General features: G+C 40.0%; 2 protein-coding genes and 1 pseudogene across 2 annotated transcripts; 1 reads left to right on the plus strand and 2 right to left on the minus strand.

Annotated features, from left to right (window-relative positions):
• Positions 1-3688: 3688 nt before the first annotated feature.
• LOC126614209 (protein LIFEGUARD 2-like) lies at positions 3689-5558 on the plus strand. The gene is made up of 4 exons (XM_050281797.1): positions 3689-4069; positions 4158-4271; positions 4958-5115; positions 5222-5558. The coding sequence occupies exons 1-4, from the start codon at positions 3811-3813 to the stop codon at positions 5426-5428; spliced, it is 738 nt and encodes a 245-aa protein (XP_050137754.1). The 5' UTR covers positions 3689-3810; the 3' UTR covers positions 5429-5558.
• Positions 5559-7111: 1553 nt separating this feature from the next.
• On the minus strand, positions 7112-12029 carry LOC126614210 (VAN3-binding protein-like). Its single transcript, XM_050281798.1, has 7 exons — positions 11555-12029; positions 11123-11248; positions 9183-9615; positions 8340-8591; positions 8197-8246; positions 7821-7878; positions 7112-7743 (listed from the first exon to the last, which is right to left on the minus strand). The coding sequence occupies exons 1-7, from the start codon at positions 11933-11935 to the stop codon at positions 7535-7537; spliced, it is 1509 nt and encodes a 502-aa protein (XP_050137755.1). The 5' UTR covers positions 11936-12029; the 3' UTR covers positions 7112-7534.
• Positions 12030-16208: 4179 nt separating this feature from the next.
• On the minus strand, positions 16209-18437 carry LOC126615971 (uncharacterized; annotated as a pseudogene).
• Between the last annotated feature and the right edge of the window lie 3505 nt (positions 18438-21942).

A 21942-nucleotide genomic window follows, 5' to 3' on the forward strand; every position in this document is an offset into this window, starting at 1 on the left:
CATGTTCTCCTTCTAGCAAGTCCTCCTCTCATCGGCCGGCGAAATGGAGATAGATGGTGTTGTAATTGAAGAAGTTCTTGTGGAGCTTCTGAATGTCTTCTTTCGACGGGATTTGACCTTCACGATTCAACGTCTCGAAAGCCCGTCGATCAAAAAGCGTCTTCAGGTCAATATTCGACGGGTACCCAGAGAGGGCCACGTCGATAGGGATCCCGGTTGCTGAAGTGCCCAAAATGGCGGTAACATCAAGAATGGTAGGGCCGATGGGACCAAGAGGAAGAACCATGGTGTTGGTGGCCGAGCACCAGAAGCACAAGGCGGCTAGGAGAAGCTCCTTGTCGGGAACGACATCCATTGACGAGAGGAGGATGGCGTCGTAAAGGCCGAGGGCCTTCCATTGCTCGCCGAAGAGCCTTTCCATTCGAACAACCCAGGCTGCCCAGGTTGTGGTCGTCGAGGGCCAGGAACCTTGAGGTTTCGCCGCATCCCATCTCGACCATTCGAACCCTTAGAGCAAGGGTGTTAGGCAATGCTCCTGGAGAAGGCCAGTAATGGTTGACGGAACTGCCGCCTTGAAAAGAGGGCCCAAGATTTGGTGGGGAGTGCTCATGTCATTTTCAAACCGTATGGTTTTGATCGAGCTCCGATCAAGAATTTTCTGATGCTGTTCACATTCCCTGGAAAGCTTAGAGATGAAGGACGCCATTGTAGGAAGGAAGCACGGCGTAAGAAGTTTTCTGGGTTGGGGGATTTGAAGACGAAGACCTGGGAAAGAGAAATGTGCTGGAGAATAAGGGCGAGAAATTTCGGAGTGATTTTGGAAGCGTAAAGTATGAATGAGGGATTTCCGTATTTATAGGATTTTGGCAGGAAGAGCAATCGTTTGAAATTCAAAACAAAGGGCAAAATCGACCGAAGGAATCGCTGATCATGATGAGCGTTCGAGAAATGCAGTTGAGAAGACCGAAGGTCTCAGGTTTTGGTGGCGCACGATTGCGTGTGACGGCGAAATTAATGGCGGAAGACGTTTCGACGCCTGCACGATGACAAGTGACTCACGGATTGAGGTAGTGGCTCGCGATTGAGGTAGTGGTTAAGTTCAGCCATAAGGTCATGATGGCAGGACGGTTCAGGCAGCTGCACGCCTTAGACGTCATTATTGGGGGTTCGGCCGTGTTGGATGACGTCACGTGGCGAGTTTGGTTAGCAGGATCAAGATCGTGCAATCATGTTTAATAAACGCGCCTTGGAACTCGGGCACTAGGGTTCTGAGTGGTAGATTCGCTTCTTCAAGGCCGAAACTCGGCCGAATAATTCAGGCCGAGGACCTCAGAAGTGAGGGGGCAATGTTTGGGCCCAAAATAATAGTTTGGGCCGAAGGTAGGATCATCCTCGGCCCGGGAGGCCGTGCGGCGAGAGGGCCATGGATCGTTCAACTCGTGGGCTTCCAAGCCTAGGTCAGATAGATCATAACGCAAGTCGAGTCCTAGTACAATGAGGAGTCTCGGTGGGATCAGTAACCCAGAAAGCGACTCCGGCTCAGTTAAGGACTAGGTTCACAATCCTAGTGAAGATAGGACTGGTCGAGGTGGTGTTGATCCGGAGAGGAATACCTAGTCCGAGTAGGATTTTAACTCGGATTCAAGATACAGCGCTATAAATAGGGGAAGCTGTGCGTCAGAGAAAGCCCCCTGCAAATCAATACAAAATTGCCCTGCGCAAATTCTCACAACTTGTGATTTTTCTTTTTTCCTTTTTCGCTGACACATCTTCCGTTGGCATCAACAGCACTGTGGAAGCAACCGGTGATATCTTAAGTCGGCATAGATAGCTCTGTCACCGTAGAATCAGTCGGTCTCGCAGTATCTTCCGTTGGCATCAACAGCACTGCAGCGAGAACGATTGATTACCTATCCAAGTCTCGGTCGAGAAGGATTTCTGAATCCTTGTTGGTCAAGGTCATCTCATCAGCCTTCTCGGCGAAGTGAGGTGTCACAAGTGATTACATTCGGCACGTTGAAAGCCGAATTTGATATTGAACTTCGTAAAAATAGTAACCTTGTCTTCAGGTTCGAGAGCCCAAGAGGCCGAGACGTGTTCCTTTCTCGGCCGCAATCGCAAGACGCAGAGGTCAGCCGCGCACCCAACGTAACATCAACAAATTTACTCCTCGGCCAGACTCGGCCGACGAGTTGGCACGCCCCGCAATCACCGAATGACGTAGTTAGCTTATAGATTACTCGGCCTGCGCGCCACGTAGGCTTTGTAGTTTCTAGGGTCAACAGGTACACACTCAAATTTTCCCCTACAAGCAGCCCCTCATCAACCCTTAACTGACCAAACCGTCCGCAAGCCGGGGGAAAATCACGAACTGCAGAGACTGTGCGCCTCTTTAACTTAGGAACACGGTAAGAGCACTCTCCATTTTCCATGGATCGTGCCAATCTTCCCTCAGAGTGACTACCATTAAGTTGAGCAATTCGCCTCGATGATTTCGAATGCTGCATCGCCTCTACGACCCCCATCGCAATTACAAATCGCCTCTACAACCACAATTATTCGCAACGGCCTAATCCAACAACAAAACCAATTAAGCAACAGCTTCGGTCTCAAGATTCAGAGTAATTAAAAATAATCGTGATGATTATACGCTAATTCAAATCCCAAAGTACAAACAACCAACGATTCAAAGTAGAAACAGAGAAAATTAACAAAGAAAAACTTACTAGTTGATGGATAATCCGGCGCGTAGCAGTCAGGCGATTGCAGGAGAAACGCCATTTTTTTGCGATACTTGGGAGGAGGTTTCTGGAAAGTGATTCAGGGAGTGTTTGGCAAACTCTGCAAGCTTAGCGCGCGCTTCAGTGGCGACCTCGCGAAATGACGCGACGTGGCCAAGGAAGAAGACGACCCAACGGCTTGTTTTCTCTTCGCGGAACGGAGCGTTTTGGCCCAAAGGTGTTTTAGGAGACGGTTCGTCCCTCTAGAAGTGACGTGGGGCTCATTGTATGCACGGTGCGAGAGCACTACGAATTCAAGAAAAGATTGTTCAGTGTGACCGGTATATAAGGTGGTACACCACATGTCATTATACAAATGATGGGATATGTGTGCTAAAAAGTTAATAACTTCAAAACTAAAATTTCCCACCACTTCTATTAAAACATATGATGTACCACTTATATTCCTGTCACGATTAAAAATTTCTCGAATTCAAGGCTCTTGTTGATTTCTATATTAGTGCTTTTACGCACTTGGAATGAATCCGGTGTGATTGATATACAGTTACGTTTATATAAAGTAATCATAGAATTAACGTTAAACTGTATAAAGATATATAATCATGTTATTTTTGACATAATCTTTTATAACGTTGATTTAAAAATTACCGTTAAACTTGGCAGCATTTTTCTTGATAAAATAAGCGACGGTTGAGGCATTGCCAAAGTATATGCTGACCTAGATTTCTCCACATAGATTCTCCCATTAATCCCCAAAACGATGAAATTTCCCTCCGAAACCTCCACACTCCACAGCACCGTCACCACTAACCGACATTCCTTTACAACAAAGGCCCACCCGGGCCACCCGAGACAAATCCAGAACCTCCGGGGCACCACGTGTCAATCCCAAACGCAACCGCCAATCCCACGTACGTGTACACGCGACCAGTCGCGAAGTCTCTCAACTGCACGCGAAGGTGCGGTTCTGCTCTACTTATTAAACCCCCACAACGCCCCTCACTTTCCCGCAAAGAATCCCAGCAACCAAACACTCGATAACGATCTTAATCTGTGCAAACCGGAGAAGATGAATATGATGTGGAATCAGGCGTATCGGAAGAGTGATCCGGAGGCCCAAGCAAGGCCGCTCTACCCTACGATGCTCGAGAGCCCCGAGCTCCGGTGGTCCTTCATCCGCAAAATCTACGCGATCGTTGCCATGCAATTACTCGCCACCATCGCCATCGGCGCCGTCGTCGTTTCGGTCCAGCCGGTGGCTCACTTCTTTGTCAGCACCGGCGCCGGCCTTGCTCTCTACATTGTTCTCATCATTACGCCTTTCATCGGTACGCTTTGAATTCCCTTGAAAATTTGATGGTTTTTGGGAGTTTGCTGTGAAATTTATGGTGCTGATTTGTTGTTGGTTGGTTGCAGTGCTGTGCCCGCTGTACTACTACCACCAGAAGCATCCGGTGAATTATCTTTTACTTGGAATTTTTACCTTCTCACTGGCATGTGTGGTCGGTTTGACTTGTGCATTTACTAGTGGTAAGTGTTCATAATCTTTCCTCTATTTTTTCTTGGTAATTTGATTTAGGGGTTCTGTAGTTTGTGATGGAATTTTAGTCAAATTAGTCCTGAGAATAGCATAATACCTTATTTTGATTTCCGAAATTTAAAATCAATTGAAGTTATTTTTGAGTTTGTTTATTATCAATTTTTTTAGAAAAACTAATGAAAATTGTTTGAAAACTTTGAGTTTTAATTAAAATGACAAAAATATGTTGTAAGTGAGTAGTATCAGAGTGATTTTTTAGAGTAAAAATATCATTTTTGTTAAAAGCTACTAGAGTGTTTCGTTAAATTTTTTTTTTTTTTTTTTATCATTTCGTGAAAAACTTCTTAATTAAGAACCGAAATGAAAAAAAAAATACATTTGATAAACAATGTGTTAAAATAATTTTATAAAAATTTGAGGGTATTTTTGGTTATTGCAGTCTTATTTAACGAAGATTTTTCACGAAGATTTTTCATGAAAATTATACAAGCACAATGATAGTATTAGTGCCTTAAATCCTTAAATTTTAAGGGGTGGGGATGAAATCCTATAATAGGATACATTTTTCCGGCATGCGATTTTAGGTGCGGAATTTGTTGAGTGGTCTCTAGCCCTCTACTTTGATGGCCAATTAGATAATATTGTGAAATTATGCGACTTGTTGAATTTAAAACAGGGAAGGTGATTTTGGAGTCGGTTATTCTAACGGCAGTGGTCGTAATCGGTTTGACCTTGTACACATTCTGGGCTGCAAAGAGAGGCCATGACTTCAACTTTCTTGGTCCCTTCTTGGCTGGAGCTATTTTGGTTCTCTTCGTATTTGCTCTGATTCAGGTATGTCTTGTGTTTACTCGATCCAATGGTGTCGTTACCTACTGTGAATTTGATGTCTTTTTTCGGTTTTGAACTTTCGGGTTTGTTTGTTCATACTTGGTTGCAGATTTTGTTCCCGTTGGGTAGGATCTCCGTGATGATATACGGTTGCTTGGCGTCGCTCATATTTTGCGGGTACATTGTGTACGACACGGACAACTTGATCAAGCGATACTCTTACGACGAGTACATTTGGGCAGCAGTCGCTTTGTATTTGGATATCATCAACCTCTTCCTCGCGCTTCTCACCGTTTTCAGGGTTTCTGATAGATGAGAATAAGTTCTTGATTGCTTAGTCTCTTTTGTTGCCAAATACGATTACATATTGCTTAGGGTTACTTGTGAACGTCATAAACAACTAAACCCTCTCATTGTACAATGATAAATAGCTGATTTTCATGGAAGATTCCGTGTGTTTTGCGTCTTTCCTTTGTTACTTATTTTATTACATTTCCGCCGATCAGATGACGTTCAGATTCAATAATACAATTTTATATGTTAGAAAACCTGACTCATTTTATTGTTTAGTTAGTGTTCAGATTTAATAATATAATCTCATGTGTTAGAAAATCTGACTCATGTTATTGTTTTATTGGTGTTCAGATTTAATAATACAATTTTACGTGTTAGAAAACTTGACTCGTGTTATTATTTTTTGGAACATCATGTGTTAAAAATTTTGACTCATGTTAAAGGAGCACTAGTTTGAGCGCCTAAACCGCAGTTCTTGGCCTCTGTTTTTTATGAGAAGAACTTGTGTTCTTGGCCTCCGTTTTTATGAGAAAAACTTGTGTAGGCGCGTTCGACCTAGTTTGAGCGCGTGAATCGCAGTTCTTGACCTCTGTTGTATGAGAAAAACTTGTGTAGGGTAGTTGCACGCTTAATTTTTCTTAAGGAATTACCTTAAATGACATGGTTTACTGGATGAAATGTTTTTTAACAGCTGAGCTTAGAGTTGAGTACTCTTTGGCTGTTTTTCAGTGAATTACCTCAAGAGGAGGTGAGAGTTTTAACCATGAAACAGTTCGTTGAAGAGGAAGTTTTTAACCGCCGCAATCCATCACTTTGCTATTAGCCTGATGATAGACCATACGTTTGGTCATTCATGCGACCCTACTCAAATTGTTGGTCCATTATTCGACGCTACAAATCTGTGTACCACTATAAATATATTTGGCACTTTACTGGAGGTACTTGAGGTTTTTTTTATGCCGGCAAACTAGGATCATAATAATTTACAACTGTTGTTCAATCGCGTGGTTTTGAACACTTGGCCTTAAAACCTACCTTGGTTTTTAAATTTTGGTTTTTTTTCGAGAGTAATGTTATACTTATTATATTTGTACTACTTTTGTAACGGAGGTAGAGTCCACAACACATATAAGTCTTATCTCGATTAGAGAAGTAGTACAAATGTGATATGAAAAATATGATAAGAATAGTTTTTTTGTTTTTTCTACGATAAACATGGTATCTCATATTCATGGTAGGAAAGTCATATACTTGTTTTCTAGTGAGAGATCTTGTTTTACAGTGAGGACTTACACGTTTTTTCAAAAGTTTTACGAAACTTTATTTTCAAGCTCACTCATCCTTATCTTTTGCCCTTTGGATTTTAGTGCCAGATGTTTGGTGACGACAAGGATTGCTGGCAAAAGCTGACACATAGGAGGATTCCTTTTTTTAGTATAAATGTTCTTAGTTTATCTTTTACTGCAATTTACTCATACTCTGACATCACTTGTGTCATAAAGATTGAATTCCCTTCACATGCGCACTCTAGTATTAGTTACTTTTGGTTTAAATTAGTTCGCACTTTCCACATCACCATCACTTTATGACTTGTCACCTTTCAAGTGTCGGCCAGTGTACCTCGATTCGATGTCCAAGCACATATTTCAAATCGGTGTGTCAATTTGGTATCACACAATATAGGGTTTAGGGGAACGGGACTGTATTGTGACTAAGTATACATTTTTCATAAAGCAGGCCATGTCCTCTGAAATTATGAATTCGAAAGTTAAGTGTTTTTGCTCAGGAGTGATTTTTTAATGTGACCGGTACACGGAGTGGTACATCACATGTCATTATACAAATGGTGGATATGTGTGCTAAAAAATTAATAACTTAAAAAATAAAATTTTCCATCACTCTTATTAAAACACGTGATGTACTACTTATGTTCCCGTTTCAACTAAAATTTTCTCTTTGCTCATGACCTCTTCCTCTTACTCCCCCTACACTACAGTACACTACATGTGCCTAACACCTCCCTATTTATCCGAATGCAACAGAAATCACAGTCCTGCCAGATTTTTCAACATCCAAAAATAACAGCATCCTATGTCAACCGATTTGTTAACATAATGCATAGACCTAATCAATGCCTGTTCTTTCCCTCGGCGACAATAGACAGCAGCCTCGAAACGCCGCGAGTCCAGACGTCGTGTTCTCTCTGGTTCTTGCACTCGAACTCAACAATGCCTCTCGCTTCTGTCATCAGCCCAAAGTAACGACGCTGGTCTCCGTCGTCGAACAAATGTCTCCCGGGCCATGCCGGCATGCTCTTGCACACCTCCAACACAACATCTGCGCACCCGAAATCAACGTTTACGTTAAAATTATTTCACATTAAATTTCAAAGTGCAGGAGAGAAGTAGGCTTACTCTTCTTCTTCTTGGTGAAAGTTCCTGCAACGTGTTTGCTCTTCATTGTCAGCATCACCTATAAAAATTCACCGTAGGATTAATGAAAAGTGACGACTATAGTACGAAGATTTTGGTTACGTTAGGTGCTGTCAAGTTTATCGACAACATATCAATAATCATATTTTTTCTTGCGTTCTCAACCGTGTATTTACATTATGTTTCACTTTAGTCTCATTCGTCAAGTAAGTTGATTCTCCATCCATTTACGTGCACAGTTTATCATTGAAAACCTGAACTGGGAAGGAATTTTGCGTCATTTGACGGGGTTGGAGTGACGGTGCTGACAACATAACATATAAGAGAGAAAAAAGTGCAGTTAACCGCGAAGTCTCACCTGTCCGGTTCGGTGAATGTAAACAGACACTAGTTTCCAGTGGAGGTCACCTGCAAAATGCAAACCATAAAGTTCAACTTAGATCAAATTTAAGTACTCTACTCTTTTCTTTTTTTTTTTAAATTTAATTTTCATTGAAATACCTTTTCGTGTGCGTTTGAGGAGTTCAGTGCCCCTAGCAAGGAGGTCTTGGTTAGAGACCCCAAGAAACGTAGGGTCAACAGGGACAAGATCGTCACTAAAGCTGCTGCCGCTGCTGCGATCACCACCGTTGTTGTTGTTAGCTTTACCAGCGCAGACTCCGATTCCCATTCCCTTTTCCACTGGAATCACTGCTGACACGTTCCACGCCTCCTTCATTGCCCTTGCATTTAGGGTCGCTGCCCCTCGTAAGGCTGCCATATTAGACAAATTTTTTAAAAGTTGAATATTATTAAACTTTAATTTGTTTTAAAATTTATTAAACTTTAATTTTTTATTTAGAGAATGTTTTAAAACTACATTTACCGATTAGCAAGGTGAGCAACTCAAACAGAGATGTACTACTCAGATACACAAAATCGATCACATTATTTTATTAAAAAATGCATCAATAATGTGATCAAATTAATATGTCCAAATAGCATTATTGTGAGAGGTTATCAATGTGAAAAAATACGTTATATATGTCACGGTGATATAGTATTTACATAAAAAAAAACGTGACCAGGTCACATAATTAGTCATGTAAACTCTAGAGTATTTATTTCTTATCATAAGACAGATTCTATCCAACAATATAATTAGTAAATATGAAATAAACGACAACACTATAGAAAGGACAATATTTTTAAGACCACCCACATTAGCGTGTGAACGTTATGCGACCACTTACTAATTAACACAACAATTGGTTGGCCAATGTGATAAAATAAAAATGTAACATCTTTAGCAAATTTGGCAAGATAATTTTGTGTAGTAATTTATGAGCTAGGAATCAATGGTACCTGTGGCAGCAGCTGCAGTGAGAGTGGTAATATCATCATGAGAGCGAACATTAACAGCGGAGCTGACGACAGAAGTAAGATGGTCATGGTCAGCTCCCATAGCCTCCGCAGCCTCAGCACATTGAGCAGCTACCAACGTGGCGGCACAAGCCACCGCCATGTCTGTCTTCCCTGCTTGATCGTTCTTTCTTGACCCTGAAGAAGCCGCCGTGCCTGCAGCAATGGCGGCCACAGCGGCAGCCACCGCCGCAACTGAAACCGCAGCATGGACCTGCGCATTATGCACTCTTGTCTCCTCCCTTTTCTTCTCTTTTCTCTCCTTCAGCCATCTCCCCACCGTCTTGGCTCCGCCGCTAGGGGCATTGTTTCCATTTCCAGCGCTGCCACGGCTGCCGTTGAATAGGTTTTGTATGCTGTTGTGGGTTCGAAAATACTGCGTGCCACAATACAAGTCCATCAAATGAAAGAACCATGAACCAAAAAAAACCAAAGGTTTAATTTCTACGCTAGAACAAGGATTTTATTCCCGCTTTTTGTATTTTCAATCATCGAATTTAGTAAAGTAGAGTTGTGAATTATTCCAATTCAAGGACATAAGTCGTAAATAGCATTTTGACGGATGTCCTCGAATTGGAACAAGTTCGCAATCTACGTGTACCAATTCGATGTGTCGAAAATACAGGCACGAAGGTGAAATTTCATGAAAACTACAAGGACTGAACGATTTTTTAGGACAATATTTTGGTGAAGGGTGACGTGAAATCTGCAAGATTAGAATCAGTGCCAGGTTTGCTTACAAGGAGGGAAGAAACCAAAATAAGCAAAGTTGCAGAGATGCATGACAAGGCAAGGGACTCTAGCTACCGTTTTAGCACCTGACTTGCTCAATTTTACACTCCATCCATCTAATCTCTCTATCCTTGAGCTCAAGGCAAAGCCTGGCCTGGTGCCTATTTTTGTCTATTCACATTTTTTTTGATATTATTTATACTAGTGTTATTTACACATCATTTTTTACTTTCACACATGCCTTTTAATTTTCATCAGTCAGATCAAATGAATTGAAAAAGATTAAAAAAATTAACAAGGAATAGGTGGGAGGTAAAAATTGTTATGTGGATTGCACCCATTATTTATAAGGTGTTGTTGAGGTACCCACACATTCGTTTCTACCTTTTACAAATTCCTCTCAATTACAACCGTTAGACCGAATGAATTAAAAAAATATCACATGATAGAAACTACCAGAAATGTGTAAAAGGTAAAAAAAGTGTAAATAGCATCATACTATTTATATTGTTTTCGTGCATATATACTACATATACAATCATATTAGAACAATAAATTTAGGGTAACCCACACTACAATTGAGTTATATAGCTATCGATCTTGTTAACCTAAGTCGTATTTAAAACCTTATACTTACAAATCATAATCATTTATCAAACTCGTCAAGTTAAGTCGAATTTAAAACATTGCACTTACAGAAAATAATACTAATGAACCCTAATGCTATTTTTCTATATATATGTATTTTTTTTTCTTGTTTTGACTTGAATAAAATAAGGCCTGGTTGATAAGACTCCTTTGCCTGAATTTTAAGGAAATTAAAAAAAAAAAGTTTCTTGTCCTGAAAGGGGAGAAAAGAGAAAAAGAGAAAAGCATCTCCTGTATTTTTCTGTAGTAATCAAAATATTTTTAATAAATAATAAAATCAAACTAAAATAACAACAAAAGATTAATTAATTACTGAGTAGAAAGGACAGAGATATCATGAGATGGTGTGTGTATGACAGAGGAAAACAGAGAAAGCTGAGGGACATTGACACATTTGGTCTCCTGGTTTGCCTTCTTGGACAAGAATTCTGGAAATTTGTTTAATATCTATTTTATAAAATAATAATCTAAATAAATAAAATCAAGAAGAAGTAGAAGAAAACCTTAACGACGTCGTCGAACTCATCGGAGGGAGAGACTGCAAGGCTATCTGTCTCTGCTAAAGAACCACCATTGTTCAGAGGTTCACTGCTGTGTGAGAGCCTCCCTGATGTCAATGGAGACAATTCCTGCAAAACCCCATGAGAAATTAAGACCAAAAATGTAAATTGAAAACAAGAAAACTTTGAAAGTGGAAAGAACTTATCAGGATACTATTGTGGCGGTATTTCAAATCGATAACGTAATATCATGTGTCTAGTTTAAAATACCGTCACAATTACATTATGTTGTGGTTAAAGTTTTTTCGACTGATGGAACAACTTCCCAGAATGTTATTGTGACATTATTTCAAGCAAATGTTATGTTTCTGGCTTGAAATACCGTTACAATTTTATCTCACTTGTAGGTAAGTTTCTTTTGAGTGAAGTATGCACCTCTCTCATGGACTGTGACATAATGCGGTCAAGTACGAGCTGGGAAGTGACAGAGGAAGCAAAGTAAAATTGGTTTCCGGGGAGGGTCGGCGGCTCCTCTGCTTCTCCGGCAATGTTTTCAGGAATGGAAGGAGCGGTGGTGGTTGCAGTGGTGGTGCAAGAGGAAGAGCTATTTGAGGACTTGGAATTAGCCATGCATGAAGGAGGCAGAGGAGCAGGGTGATACTGAGACAGAGCTTTGGAGACTTCAAGAGCAGAGGCACTCCATGACCTTGAGAGAAACTCCATTGGAACTCTTGGGCTTTTGGGGAGGTGGTCACGGTGGTTGACCGGACTCTGGTCAGTCCGGCGAGTGGTTAACATTGGTAGTGATTCTTCCATGGAAGTGGAAATGTTGTGGAGAGAGAGAGAGAGAGAGAGGTGGATTTAAATTTGGTAAAGGGATTTTGGGATCAGGATATTAGACAATACATATATACACATTTATAGGGTTGTTATGTTTTCATCTATCTAAGATTTTCGACACATTTTATAACAAAAGTATAGAAGAAAAGGCTAAACTGTGAATTTGTCTTCGTAACTATTACTTAACTTTTGATTTTCTTCTTGAAAAATTAAGGACTTAAACTAATTTTTTTTGGCCAATTTCCCCCCTATCGTTAGTTTTTCATAGATTTCATCCAAATTAACGTTAACTCTTGTCACATGCACACAACATTACTCTTTTTTGTGGACAAAATTGTTACTTATTAGACTTGCAGATACAAAAGCTATAGAATCACACATATTTGCATAGGTTTATATTTTAGAAATCTACAGTTTTCAATTATTTTAAAGAATGAAGCAACCAAACTACCCTCACATATTGTGCACATGCTTCAATTTAACAGAAATTTAGATGGAATGAATGAAAAATTAACAGCAGGGGCAAATCGGCAAAAAAAAAATTAGTTTAAGTCGTTCATTTTTCAATTAAAAAGTTCAGGCGGGGCGGGGGGAGGTGAAGGGGAATCGAAAGTTAAGTGATAGTTCAGGGGACAAATTGGCACTTTTCTCTAGAAGAAAATTCATACAAAGTAGGTGGGAAATTTTGACAAATGAGCGAACATGGTAACTCTCGTTATAATATGAATACACAACACATATATGTTATAAAATATAATGAGGCAAATCTGTGACACTATTTTTATTACATAATCTTTTTTTAGTTTACTTTGTAATGTATTTCAACTATTCAAACCTTCTTTCTTTTAAGTATTCCATAAAAAATCATGTATACCAAAAATCACCCAAATATGAAACCATATAAATGTTGGACTAAGGTTTTAAGTTTTTTTTTTGTAGAACTAAATTTGTCAATTTTCTTCACTATAAATAAATGTGGTCTTTGGTCAAATTAGATGCGGCTAAAGTACTTTTGTGGTACCACATGGAAAGATGAATATTTTAGTGTAACTTTTTTTGTAGCTTATGATGGTGTGAAAGATTAGTGGAATAAATTAGGGTAGGCACGGGTCAGGCCAGGCCCAAATTTAGAGAAACCGGACTGGACCGGCTAAAAAAGGCAACGGGACAAGCCGAGCGGGGTATTGCAAATCTGAACATTGGAACTGCACTTAACCGGCCCGTTTCAAACGGGCCGGTTTGGGACTGGTCTATGGGTCCTCTTACCTTTTTATTTTCTTCCTAGTTTTGATCGCCTTGCGATCTTCAACTCAGTATCCGACATCAAGATCCTCATCCGCTGTAGCGCCGTTTCTAAGCTATTCAACTCGCTCGTCCCCCACACAGACTTAAATTGCTCCAGGACATTGTCTCGGCCAAGCCCGACCTGACCCAAACCCAGACCCGTTCCACCATCACCGTCGGATTTGCTGTCACCACAACCTTCCTCTTGCACTTGTCAAACACCTCAAAGCTCTCCACCCTCACATCCACCGCATAATACCTAACAAGCATTTCATAAATTCAAAGCTAACATTTTAAATTAAAATATTTAGATACATATATATGTGTGTGTATGTGTGTGTGTGTGTGTGTGTGTGTGTGTGTGTGTGTGTGTGTGTGTAGTTTTATTGTACCTGTGGAGAACGGCGTGGGAGGCGGAGCTGGATGTCACTGATTTTGAGCCGATTTCTGGGTATATGCTTGGTTATGCTTTGTGAAGGTTGGAGAAGACGAAAGGAAGAAAGGGGTTAAGCTGGGTTTAGGGTGGGTGAGATGGGAAAGAGAGATCGAAAGGGAGTAAATTGAGAGGGAGGAGATCGAGAGGGAAGAGATCGGGAGGAGATCAAGAAAGAGGTTAACAAACAATATAGGGTAGAGAATCATTTAATCAAGTGGGAATGAACGGTTCTGGTCGGGGGCCCGTTTTCTCTCATTTTTAGAACCGGCCCACCCCGTTATTTACCAGGAACTGGCCCGCCCCGCCCCGCCCCGTTTTGTGTTTATAATTTTTGGACCCTCCCCGAACCGCAAGGACCAGTCCCGACCCACAGGTCCAAGACCTGTTTGCCCACCCCTAGAATAAATAGCAATTTTTTAAGCATTACGTGTACACAAAGAGGTTTTAGGGATGCTTTTAGCCCCCTTCTAGTGTGGTTCTCCTTTGATCATGTGACTAATCATCTTTCTTTAAAGGAGCTTTTGATAAAGGACAAAAATGAGTAACACCATTTTTCATACTGACCCTCCCAAGCTAAATTCTCTATGAAAGAGCTATGAATTGCCTTTTAAAAATTTGATATGCCTTTGAAAGTTGCATTTTAATTGCTTGAAGAATTGCCTCTATGTACAATGAGTAGGTAATTGCTAGCCTCATGCTTTTATATGCATTAGTACGGGGATTTGTCGATGGGCACTCATCACATGTTAGCATCTGTTGGCATACTTGCTCCAAAGCTATTAACAGCAGTCGTCATGCTCACTCAAAAGTTATTAACACCAGTCGACATGCTCACTCGAAAACTGTGGCAATGGCATATGTCGACAGGCGTGCACTATGACTTAGCAAATGAACTCAGGCCTACCAAAGCTCAATAAAATGTTAATTTGCATGTTATTCCATCTGAAAAATTTCTTATTGACCCCCCCCCAAATATATTTTATGGATTTGTCACTGCCCGCATGCAAAATAACCCTACCACTCATATAACAATACTTAAAAATGTGTGTGGAAGCTGATCTTGATCATTTATGCTTATATCACACATAAAAAATAAACGACCATATCACCTTACGCACATCGGGACTAATCATATCACTTCACTCAATTAACAATGTTTAGGAGGGATTTGCGGACGGACAAGGATTGTCTGCCCTCCTTGTTCCCGTGCCCTTTCATGTCCTCCTATTTTGTATGGTCACGGTTAAGCCACGTCAACATTTTATATTGTTTTTTTTATAGAGATAATAAGACAAGAATGAATAGTAATATAAAATGTTGATATGGCTTAACTGTGATCACACAAATATGAGGGCATGAGAGGGCACAGGAACAAGGAGGGCAGACAATCCTTGTCCTTTGTGGACTTTCTATGGTGACATAGGCACATAACAAGAATCAATTAGATGTCAAAATTGGCTAGAATCCTTGAGTATTGGTGACCCAAGTGATTGTGTTCCTTAACCCAAAGGTCTTAGCAACGTCCGTGGCCGACATGTTTGGGGGTCAAGACAAATTTCAGTGGAACCATTTTTTTCTCTCTACCGTTTTGAGACCCAAAGCTGCGCACTGGAGAGGGACCTATGCTAAAATGCGCGTGCCCGCTCACGTCATCATCTGGCTTTTGTATCTGTATAAATAATAAACACCCTTTTCATAAAAAAAATAAAAAATCTGACCAAAAAGGATCGAAAGGAAGAAGAGAAGCAGCCCTTCTTTTTGAATCTGTAAGGCTTTTTTTGTTTCTTAGCTCATGACTGTTGACTGGAGGGGACAGCATTTGTTCCTTTCGCCTCATTTTCCCACCACATTTCATATTCAATTAAGTAATACTGGGTGAAAATGTGAATTTAGTCAGTTAGTCAGAGCAGTGTGTTTGTCATTTTACACTCGAGTTCGAATCTCTTCTCTACAGTTAAGTTAGTTGAGCGGAATAATGTGCTTGCTCAATTACTTATGAGTTAAAATCCTAGAAGTAGAGACTAGAGTAGAGTAATTTATAATGTCACAGTGGTAAAAGAATAAACAAACTCAATTCCGCTGGTGTGTATTTCTCTATACACATGGAGAACGGAACACCGTACCAACTTTGCCTGGTTGAAACTATTCCATCAAGTTGTTTCTGCAGCCAGTCTGCAGATTCTGTTTCCTTTACTGCAGAATCAGTAGACACAAGTTGAATAGGCAAAACTAGAACAACCCGAAACTTACTACACGCAGCTAAACATGTTATAACTTCAGTTAATCTCGAGTAACCGGACTAAAGTAGCTAAAGAGAGAGGTGATTGATTTCTCTCTCTCACTTGTAACAAAATCAGAGAACGATGAGTTTAATAGGTTGCAGGCATTCAATCTTTGTATTTTCAACGATGTAAATCACGTCGAAAGTTAGCATATTGTAATGCTATTTTCTTGGTAGATTAATAACTCCATAATTCACTGGTGTTGCATGAAATTTTGAACTAAGCTACAAGAAATGAGAACCATTACTCACACTGCAAAGTACTCAAGAAGTATATTTCTGAACAAGAAGCGTCTTAATTTAAAGCTTCGCATTCGTCCAAGAAGAACATGATCAACAAATCAGAATCCAAGTTACAGAGCTTTGCAGAAAGAAGGTATTTGATCGGTCTAAGTAGCAATTAGTGATTAGCATTGTAGAAATAGAAGGGGCAGATTTTCTACGGGGAGTAATTTCCGCACTCCCCTTTTCACTTCCATCGTTCCTCTATTTTTTCTAGTCATGAGATTGAATAGCTCAGAGGACAATCAACGGACATAATTTAGGAGAGAAGTGTTGGAGGTGAAAAGGCAGAGTGCTGAAATCACTCCCCTTTATCTATTTGACTGCAAACCAGATCCACCATAGTATTGCTTTGTCGTTTCGCGCGAGAAATCTGCAAATGTCATCCCATCTTTCAACCGCAATGCTAGAGGTGGTACAATTTTCTGTATATCTTCAGTTAGCCTACTTTGCTCCTGGTCATCAACCTGTTTGACCTCTGAGGATATCTCCAAGGATTTGTCCATGGAATAATCTGTTACGGAGAAAGTTTTGTTCCACGCCGGCTGCAAGAACACAACAAAAGTTTCTCTGCTCAAATTTTCGAACTTGGAAGGCCTGCAAACAGAGTGAAGGGTGGCACGGAGCTTTCCTCGTGATATGATATTAGCCGACTCGCCAACCTGAACTATAAAACTCTCAAGAGAGGCCTTCACCATGAACACATTATCCTTTCTGGGATCAAATATTTGTAATTAAGTATTTCCATTAGGGTAAGGACACTCTTGATCCCTTTCTTCTTTCGCTTGTAGATGATTCGACAAGAGAAACATCGGAGCTGTCAAGACGGTGAAAATCCCATAATCATAATGCCATTGTTGCCACAGATTATCAGAGCAAATCCCCGAAACTTGTTGCATTTATCACCAATCCAATTCCTGCTAGAATTGAAGGGTCTTTCCGATGTTCTCTTTGTGCTCATTGCTTCTTCAACAAGAATGGACCTATCAAACGGTGAATGATAGTGAATGAGACGAGCTTTGGCAGAGCAGGACTCCAACAAGCTCTCCTCAAGCTCATTTCCACCAATGGAACGATCGCATACTCTAGCAAGTTTAAGGCCTAGCTCCATCATGCAAAACCCCAACTCCCTAAATCCATTTCCGAGATTCTCCAACTCATTCACGGATCCATGTTCTGAATTCAATTGGGGTTCATCAAAATCATGTGAATATTTGATTTGCATTGCGAAAGACGACACATTTCTCTCAGAGTTTTTCAAAGGCACATCACTTCCCAAGCTGTGATCCTAAACAAACACTTAGCTTAGTTACTTGGACAAGAAATAAAACAAAGGGCAAAATTGCACTAGCAGTCCCTATTGTTCATTCGGATATTCAATTTCGTCTATATAGTTTATTTTGACATGTTCATCCTTTTAGTTTGGTTATGTTTTCACTTTAGTCTAATCTGTCTTCTAAGTTAATTTTTTTTCCATCCCATTATCTACCACATCTTCTCATTCGAAAAATTCAAACTCTGAAAGATTTGTGCCCAATTTGATACATTGGACTAACGTTGCTAACGAAACGAAACTATGAGTTCGTTTTGGGAAGTGCTTTTAAATTAAATATTTTTTAAACCAATAAAATTGCAAGTTAATCCTGAAAAAGCACTTGAAGCGGTTGATGCAAAAAGCAACTGTTATTAAAATGCAAGTTAATAACTAGTGTTTCTTGCATGAAACACTTGAAGTGCTTTGTAACTCAAAAACATTATTTAAAAGCGTTTTAAAAATACTTCTAAACGAAGCCTATGTTCACTGAAAATAAGAAAAAATTACAAGGACGAAAAGGAAAATTCAACTAATTACAACTGCAACGAGTGCAATTTAGCCCAAAACAAAATAAACTTTTTTTTCTTTCTGAAAAAAAAAAAGTTAATACCTTGAGAATGCCTTTGCGATGATTAGGGTTGAGAAGGGCGAGCTTGCGAGCGAGAGGGAGGAGGGCACGGTGGAGAGAGGTGGATTTGGGGACGCCGGTAATGGCGAGAAGGCCTGGGCCAGTGGGACTTAGGGCTTCCATTATGGCTTTGCTCGTTGACTCCGCCCTTTCGAGCTCTCCTGCCGACGACAATGATTCATCGTTTGATGACACGAGTACGAGGTGAGAGTAGCGGAGCTCGTAGAGTTATAGGACTTGGGCGGCTTCCATGTCCGTCCGGGACTCTGTCTTATTTTTCTCGAATTTGGTCGGAGTTAATGGGGAAAATGACACAGAATGTAAGTTTCACTATACGACAAGTGGTTTTGTTCATGACGTGGAGACTTGTATTTTCGTATCATGTAAGTTGTTATGTTTTTATGTTACGAACAATGTGATGTTTCGTATTATTAAATATTACGTGGAGACTTGAGAGAAATTTACACATGATAAGAAGATAGAGATTAAACTTGCAAAAAGGAGAAACGAACAAAAATTATTAAAACTAAAAAGAACAATATTTGGCTATTCAAATGATGAGTAAAAATTCCTACTAGAAAAATGTTCGTTGCCGATTTATAGAATTCGGTGTTTATGATTTGAAAGATTCATATTATAAATTACCTTAGAAATTGTTTCATCAGTTAAAACTAAGGTTGTTTAGTTATTAAATTGTATAAAAAGTTAAAAAACAGATGGACAATAGATTGACTAAATGATTTAATTTTAATTAATAATATGAACGATTCTGATAATAAACATAAAACTCTGTAAATTGAACAGGGGTTTCGAATAGAATTTTCTACTACTTGAGTAGCCAAACATTGTTAAACTAAAAACCATTCAAAACTAGTTTCAAATATATTACAATTTCTACTCACTTTGGGATCTTCCTATGCCACCTTCAGCACGAAGGTATTAAACAGCTACTCTTTTCGAGTTCCAGAAATCCAAGACGTTCGGAATTTACAAGATAAAGCAATCACAATGCGAGAATGCGAACTAGGCCGCGATGTTGGATTATGTGGCCAAGTGGCCATATACTTTAGATTAAACAAACCAAAGGTGGACAACACCTTTCCTTGTTTTGGGGAGGAAAATAGGGAAAAGGTTTTTTGTCTTGGTCCATGGGAAGTCACGGTTGAGGTTTTGAATAATAAGTTTTGGTTGTAATGAGAAGTAAGAGTGGGATAGAAGAGAAGAAAATAGAGTGCAGAAAATTGAGAGAGCCGAAGAGAAGAGAGGGAGAGAAAGAAGGTACTGCTACAGTACCATTTTCAGAGAAGGGGTTGTTGTTCCTTTCATTGGATAATTCTCACTCCATCAAAGTGTTATTGTTGTAATAGCTTTGAGCTTTGTATAGAGAAGAAATTAATCACTATATTTCTTTCTCTATTTGTTTCTTTAGAGTGTGAGTTATTGGGTTATTTGGGTTGTGAGATTGCCAACACTTTGTAAACTCCCATTTGGTTGATAGTGGATTCTTGGGTGAGCTCCTACTGCTCCGAGGACGTACTCCAGTTACACTGACTGTTGAGGAACCTCGTTAAAATCTTGGTGTCTTTAATATTTTGTTCTTGCATTTTATTTGATATATTTCCTGTGGGTTAGCTTGAGTTGGTTCCACAAGGGTTTGGTGCTATCCTAGCACAACAATTGGTATCAGAGCACTGGTTGCTCTTGGGTACTGTCTAGTTGCCAAAGATGTCAGACGGGCAAGATGAAAATCCTTTTGGAAGCAGCTCCGGGTTTGCAAGAACGACGGTGCAAAATGCAAAGTTCGAAGTGGAAAAGTTTGATGGCACAAACAACTTCGGGATGTGGCAATGTGAGGTCAAAGATGTGTTGGCTCAACAAGATCTACTTGCCGCGTTGGGAGAGAAGCCGGAAACTATGTCGAAACCGGAATGGGAAAAATTAAATTTGTGGGCTTGCTCTTCAATTCGGTTGTGCCTTGCAAAAACTCAGAAGTATTTTGTGATGCGGGAGACGGTAGCAAGTGTGTTGTGGCAAAAATTGGAAGACAAGTATATGACAAAGAGTGCAGAGAACCGACTACACTTGAAGAAAAAGCTCTACCGCTTCCAATACAAAGAAGGTACAAAAATGATTAGACACCTTGATGCTTTTAATAAGTTGATTGCCGACTTGTTAAATTTAGATGAGGATATTAAGGATGAAGATAAGGCCTTAATATTGTTGAATTCCTTGCCGGACTCTTATGAGCATTTTGTTACAACTATTATGCATGGTAAAGAAACTGTGAAATTTGAAGATGTGTCAAATGCCTTGATGAATTATGAAATGAGGCATAGAGATAAAAATCATGATAGTACCTCTGAAGCTTTATTTGTTAGAGGTAGATCATCGGAGAGGAGGTCATCTTCTAGCAGGAAAAAATCACAGTCTCGACCTAGAGGAAACTCTAAAGGTAGAAAACCTTTGGAAAGGGATGAATGTGCCTTTTGTCGTAATAAGGGCCATTGGAAGAAAGATTGTCCCAAATTGAAGACCAAAGGAAAAGAAAGTTCTGAAGCTAATGTTGCTGAGGTTGAAACAGATTTTTCTGATTTTGCTTTAACCACTTCCTCATCATTTGATTGTGCTACTAAGTGGGTGTTGGATACGGGTTGTACTCATCATATGACTCCTCACAAGGATTGGTTTTCAAGCTTGAAAGAGTTTGATGGTGGCGTTGTGTTCATGGGAGATGACAATCCTTGCACAACAAAAGGGATTGGTACAGTTCGTTTGAAGTTGCATGATGGCATGGTTAAAGAGTTGACAGGTGTTCGGTATGTACCGAATTTGAAGAAAAATCTTATTTCTTTGGGTACTTTGGAATCTAAGGGTTTCAGGTTTCATTCAGATGGACAGACATTGAAAGTTACTTATGGTGCACTTGTTGTGATGAAAGCTCCTAGATGTGGCCATTTGTATTTATTGCAGGGAAGCACTGTGACAGGTGAAGCATCTGTAGTCTCTGAAAATATGGGCACATCTGATTCAGATACTACTAGATTGTGGCATATGAGATTAGGCCATGCCGGTGAGAAAGCTCTACAAGGGCTTGTGAAAAAAGGTCTTCTAAAAGGTGCCACGACTTGTAAGCTTGATTTCTGCGAGCATTGTGTCTTGGGAAAGCAAACTAGAGTGAAGTTTGGTACTGCTGTACATCAGACGAAGGGCATTCTTGATTATGTGCATTCGGATGTTTGGGGTCCTACAAAGACTCCCTCTTTGAGTGGTAGACATTGGTTCGTGACCTTTGTTGATGATTATTCAAGAAGGTCTTGGGTCTACACTATGAAGCATAAGAGTGATGTGTTAAGCATTTTCTTGGGTTGGAAGAAAATGGTTGAGAACCAGACTGGGAGAAAGATTAAGATTTTGAGATCGGATAATGGTGGTGAATACACATCCGATCCTTTCTTTAAAGTTTGCAAAGAGGAAGGAATTGTGAGACATTTCAGTGTTCGGGGAACTCCACAACAAAATGGAGTTGCAGAAACATACATCTAACCTTCTTGTGCTAGGATAGCACCAAACCCTTGTGGAACCAACTCAAGCTAACCCACAGGAAATATATCAAATAAAATGCAAGAACAAAATATTAAAGACACCAAGATTTTAACGAGGTTCCTCAACAGTCAGTGTAACTGGAGTACGTCCTCGGAGCAGTAGGAGCTCACCCAAGAATCCACTATCAACCAAATGGGAGTTTACAAAGTGTTGG

Source organism: Malus sylvestris, chromosome 3 (assembly GCF_916048215.2).
Source record: "Malus sylvestris chromosome 3, drMalSylv7.2, whole genome shotgun sequence".
Classification (NCBI taxonomy): Eukaryota; Viridiplantae; Streptophyta; class Magnoliopsida; order Rosales; family Rosaceae; genus Malus; species Malus sylvestris.

What these genes read in the sequence shown, in the direction of transcription:
- LOC126614209 (XM_050281797.1), top strand. Translation starts at nt 3,811, where the DNA reads ATGAATATGATGTGGAATCAGGCGTATCGGAAGAGTGATCCGGAGGCC. An exon ending in CATCATTACGCCTTTCATCG is followed by an intron (nt 4,070 to 4,157) that starts GTACGCTTTGAA and finishes GGTTGGTTGCAG; the next exon opens with TGCTGTGCCCGCTGTACTAC. An exon ending in GACTTGTGCATTTACTAGTG is followed by an intron (nt 4,272 to 4,957) that starts GTAAGTGTTCAT and finishes AATTTAAAACAG; the next exon opens with GGAAGGTGATTTTGGAGTCG.
- LOC126614210 (XM_050281798.1), bottom strand. Translation starts at nt 11,935, where the DNA reads ATGGAAGAATCACTACCAATGTTAACCACTCGCCGGACTGACCAGAGT. An exon ending in TGTCACAGTCCATGAGAGAG is followed by an intron (nt 11,249 to 11,554) that starts GTGCATACTTCA and finishes GGGGTTTTGCAG; the next exon opens with GAATTGTCTCCATTGACATC. An exon ending in CACTGCAGCTGCTGCCACAG is followed by an intron (nt 8,592 to 9,182) that starts GTACCATTGATT and finishes CTAATATGGCAG; the next exon opens with CCTTACGAGGGGCAGCGACC.